The following is a 5,503-nucleotide window of genomic DNA, read 5'->3' on the forward strand; positions in this document are numbered from 1 at the left end:
GGGGCAGAGGGGAATAAAATCCTAGTAAGAATATCAGTTTTCTGGATCTATTTTGGATGCAAATCTGAGATGGCAGAAATTCTACAAAAACTTAAACTTATACCTTTTGAGTCAGCATAAAATCTCAGGACTTAAGCTTAATATAATACTTACCATCCTGGATAGATAAGTGCTGGGAACAGGCCACACACTGTTAGTGCTGTGAACCTGATATCTGGCTCTTGTTCATCTTCAAATGGAAACTGCTAATTTGATACAATACATAATCTGATTTGAAACATGCCTACTTGATAGAGTTCTAATGAATTACATTCTCCAATAAACACTCTTAAAAATCAAAAAAGTTTAAATAAGGCCTATATATTTTGTTAAAAAGTGTCATGCTATATTTTACGCATCATATAAAAAGTGCACCATTTATGTAAGCCCAAGATGCATATTCATCAGTCCAGGGGTTTTCAACCTTTTTTAGTCTAAGTACCCCTGGTGGCCAAGTGCTGAGTGGGAGAGGCATGACAAACACTGGGAGGTCAGGGGCAGCATGTGGCCAGATGCTGAGCCAGGGAGGCGGGTGCTGCATGGCCAGACATGGAGCAGGGAGGTGGGGACAGCATGTGGGTGGACAGAGACGAAATGCCGCCACCTCCCAGGAGCAGGGCCAGTGTGGCGTGGGGTGGGAAAAGTCACTAGACTGGTGTGTGGTAGCAGTGGCCATCGCATGCAGGCTTCCCCACACTGCAGGGCAGCGCCGTTGCCCTCGCCCTGCCCCGGCACTGCGCCTGGGATGCAGCGGCGCTCTGTACCCACCCACCCACGCGTACCCCCTAGGATCGGTCCAAGTTCCCCATGGGGTACACATACCCCCAGCTGACAACACCTGCTCTAGTCATATTCCATTAAAAAGAAAAGAGAAAACCCACTCCATGCCCTCCCTTTACTAAATGCAGCCACAGCAAAAAATTAGTGCTACTGTCAGAACTGTGCTGATAACATCAATTAAACTAGGGCACAAACAAAAGGTATCTTGCTGAGATAAGGCAATTTCAGTATTTGAGCTCAAGCTATTATCAAAAAGACAACCTTTCTGGCTCTATTCAAGACACTTGATCCTGAAATCTGATCAGTGCAGGCAGACCCTTATGCCCAGGTTTATCTCATGGACTTCAAATGGGGCTTCACCAGGGTCTGCAGTAATGAGTCAGAATGGAGGATGCCTCAGTTATTAAGGAAAGATAATGTCTTATTTGATACTCAGAAAAGTGTTCCAGAGAACAGGCACTACAAAAGTCCTTGACAATGTTCTTTTTAAGACAAACTGTACAATAATCCAGCACACACAGAAATAATTAGATAGAAAATTATTGTCTATTTTTTCTATTCAACTTTCTGTTTAAAAAGAAAGATAACATTGTCCGTGCTTGAAAAACAATCATTTAATATGTAGCTTGTTACAAAAATTAACTACACTACCTTCAGCTCATGTTTTTGCTTTAGTTGCTGAATCTCTACTGCTCCCACAGTGTTTGCCATCAAATCTTTCATCTTTTTCTCATAGTGCTCCTTTAAACGGGTTAGGTCATGAGAAAGCTATAGTGTATAAAAAGATACAATCTTTTCAAAAAGCCTGTAGTGCAAACTTAACACTGAAGTACTCGAACAGTATTATGCATGCTGGTCAGTCTCCCTGTCATCATCTAGACTGCAGAGAGGATGTCAGCCTATGGGCCACTAGCTGGATCCAGCCTGTAAAGTTATGATCTGGCTTGTGTTTTAAGGACAACTGGCTGATTCCCTGCTTCTGGCTAATCCACCACGCATTTTGCCAACAACCACCTGATCCCAGCTGCCACTCCAGCCATCTGAGCTCCGCACAGGAGGGCTATTCTTACATACTCCTTCAACCCCACTATAGCCTGGGCTCACTATCACTGTCAAATTAGCTGCTCCAAATCCTTGCTCACCACAAGGATTTGGGAGAAGTGGAGGGGGAGAAAAGGAACACAGGTGGCTGAAGTGGCAGCCAGGGACTGACTACCCATGGCAATGTTTAAGTTGCAAGAGGCAACCCTCCCTTAATAAAAGTTGCCAAGCCTAAAATTAGGAGACCACCCACATGGTGAATTGACTTTCTATTTGGGTGTCTCTGCATCACTGCATTTACTGTAGTGAGCTGCATGGGCACTCCACAGTCCATCAGCAAGCGCTTTACTTAGGAAGGGGGCTTCCTTCAGTGTGAAGAAGTTGTTTCAAGCTCATCAAAATTACTGTGCATCCTTTTTTTAAATTTATTTATAAGCAAAGCAGTAGTAAGGATGGTCTGCTAGGGAACGAGTACTTCTAATGACTGATTCCTGACATATATATGGTTCCCACCTCTACCACAGATTCACTGTATGACCTTGGGAAAGCTTCAGAATCACTTGGTGCAAAAACATCTCCATTTGTGATGGTGACAATGCAACCTGGGGTCCTATGAGGCTTATGAATCAATATTTGTGAAGCACTTTGAGAACCTCATATGAAAGGACATATATTAGAAAGAAATCATTCAATGCACTACACAGTGAAAAATCCAGTGGAAAGCACCACAGACCAACATCTCTAGTATTGCTAGACCAGAATCAATGTAATTAAAAAAAATAACCACCAACTTATTTAAAAAAAGCCAATTTAGCTCTCAGCTACACCATTATAGTCCAAGATGCAATTAGAACCATTAGAATTACTCTAGTCCTGCACCAGCATAACTCATGAACTATAGGACTGCCAACAGACAAGGAAGAAAAAAAAAAAGGAAAAAAAAACGCCGCACTTTACTGAAGAGGCAACGTGTTAGTTTGACCTGGCTCTGCAGCTTCTATACAGATCACACACTTCAGTGGGGCTTTTTTGCATTAAGCATCAAAAAAGCCTTGCGGAAGCATCAGATCTGAGGTTGGGCAAGTTGGGTCCAACTACTGTGATGCCTCTTCTGGGCATGTGCTGGGCTCGGCATAGGGGCACATGGAGCTTAAAGTAAAGCTCCATTTTTTTATTTATTTTTTTATGTTTATAAGCAGCCTAGGTGCTTTATTTTTCAAGTGCTCCAACATCTGTCCCCATCCACAGGAAAAAAAAAAAACATTCAAAAAACGCAAGGTTGCGAGAGTGCTGTAATTGATTCTCACCCAACGTCTAATACCGAAGTTGTACTTCAGACATCTCAATGGGTGCAGTCCTAAAAATGGACAATTAAGGAAGCACCCTTCTCCCCTGCAGGCATATAAGGGCCACAGAAGGGAGAGTCTTCTGACAGTATTACAAGACACATCAAAGCAAAGTTACTTTCTTCCCCACCCCAGGCAATAGCAAGGTAACAGGAGTGATGAGGAATCAAGTGGGGCAGAGATTTATAAGTAGATGAATGTGAGTGAAATGGCTGGTAAATGAAATATGAGTGAGGCATGCAGCCATATTAAAGACCTAAGCGCTTAAAGAGTATAGCTACACTGTTATCATAGGATCATAGAAGTAGGGTCGGAAGGGACCTTGTTGATTTTCAAGTCTGACCCCCAGCCTGGGCAGGAGAAAAACTGGGCTCAAATGACCCCAGCCAGGTAGGCATCAAGCCTCTTCTTAAAGACCCCCAGGGTAGGAGCCAGCACCACTTCCCTTGGAAGTTGCTTCCAGATCCTAGCCGCCCTGACCAAGAAGTAGTTCTTACAGATGTCTAATGTTATGATACTGTAAGAGTGATATTGTAGCCATGATAGGCATTTACAGATGTTATACTAGTGTAAGAGTGATATTGTAGCCATGATGGGCATTTTTACAAATGCTCCAGGGCTGGGAAGGGAGCCTCTTTAATTAGAGCAGATCCAAGAGCCACTCTAATTAAAAAGCCCACAGTGTCTCACATAACAGCATTCCTGCCCTTCAAAATGGTGGCGCTGAATGACCTTCAGTTAAAGCACCCCTGTCACCATTCTGAAGCCCAGGGACACTGATGTAGAGGCAAACTCAGTTAATTGAATCTGCTCCAATATGCTATAATTACAGCATGTTAGAAAAGCCTCCCCACACATCTGTTAAGTACACAGTCAAAAAGCCCAAACTAAATTGATTCAGTCTTTGCAGGTTAATCTAAGCTATACAGACTGAACCAATAAGCAAGTGAACAGCCATTCACTTTTGATTCCAGAAATGCAGCCACATGCCTGCAGTGGCACAGGCCAGAAGCCCGGGGCACTAGAGAATGCCTCCCTGATCAGCTGAAGCAGGCAGATGGGGCCAAGGCTAACCTGCCCACACTGTGACAGGGAGTTTGCATGGGAGCTGTAAAGCATTAGGGGATGCTGGAGGACTGTGAGTTAGCTTGAATCTGAAGGGATTCTGCGACAGAAGTTCAATAAACCAAGTTAACCTAAATCAGTTATGTCTGATATTACATCCATCTAGGTTTATCTTAAGCTGGTTTTGACCATCTTGAAAGCGGTTTATGTGCACTGAATTTCTGTTGTATTACATCTTTAAACTGGTTTCTGATCCCTTACACCAGTTTATGTGTAATTTCTATCCCTAGCCCTACAGGTACCTGATGGTCCAGAAGTTATCTTTTAGGTTGTGGATTTTCCATTGAAAGCAGGTGTAGGTTTCCGATTTTCCATTGAAATTCTGGATCATCGGGTGCCTACAATATCACTCTTACACTACTGTAATATGCAAGGCATGAAAGATATTAAAATCGACTGCTGTCTAGGGAAAATTCACTATGTAAAGATAAAAGAAGCCAGGCTACACAGTGGCAACACAGTTGGTCCAATAAAAGTTATCACCCAAAGAAATCCTTGTTTCTCTATATTGCTAAGCAATTAAAAAGCCCATTTTTTTCTGTCCTTCTCAGCCTCTCTCTCTTCTATTTCCCTTTATTGCTTCTTTACCACTTCCTGTCCCCCTACCACTTGTCCAGTTCCCTTCATTCCCAGCAAACTACTCAGTTCCTCCTGTTCCTTCATCCTAATGCACATCCTCTGGACTGCTTATTTCAAGACTGGGAAGCATGGTTTCATGCCAGTTCCTAACCAGGAATCAGGTTGTTCCTGGCTTCTGATCAGGTTGACTCCTCCCAAGTCAACCTCTCTCAGGCTTCTGCCCCAACAGAAGTTTCTACTTTCTCCACTCCTGATAGCTGTTTACCCCTTTCACTCTCAAACCCAGTGTATATTTACAACACTGGAAAAATACTTTAAACCTTGATCTGTGCATGTGTGTATACAGCCCTGTATGACTGCAAAACAGTACAGAAGGGAAGAAAGAGTCAAAATATCCTGTTACTTAAAGATACATATACCCACTGGCAGAGCATTTCTTAACCTCAACCTAAAATATTCATCCTCTTTCAGGAACTCTTCAATTATAATTGCTTAAGCTCGTTTCAGCTTAGGGGAAAAAACAAAGAGCACTTAACTAGAAATCTGTTTATTAAATAGTCCTCCTGTTAACTACTCCATCTTTGCTTCCTGAA

The 5,503-nt window shown here is 42.8% G+C and overlaps 1 protein-coding gene across 4 annotated transcripts in view; it reads right to left on the minus strand.

The window, feature by feature from the left end:
• ARHGEF10 (Rho guanine nucleotide exchange factor 10) overlaps positions 1-5,503 on the minus strand; it is a 272,411-nt gene that overhangs the window by 169,865 nt on the left and 97,043 nt on the right. For 3 of the 4 annotated variants that reach the window (XM_019520609.1, XM_019520610.1, XM_019520608.1), the window contains exon 9: positions 1,471-1,587. The exons of the other annotated variant lie outside the window; for it this stretch is intronic. In XM_019520609.1, the coding sequence (XP_019376154.1) occupies positions 1,471-1,587 (117 nt within the window). The remainder of the gene's footprint in view (positions 1-1,470; positions 1,588-5,503) is intronic. 4 annotated transcript variants of the gene reach the window in all.

Source organism: Gavialis gangeticus, unplaced genomic scaffold, assembly GCF_001723915.1.
Source record: "Gavialis gangeticus isolate Ggan-Ray unplaced genomic scaffold, GavGan_comp1, whole genome shotgun sequence".
Taxonomy (NCBI): domain Eukaryota; kingdom Metazoa; phylum Chordata; order Crocodylia; family Gavialidae; genus Gavialis; species Gavialis gangeticus.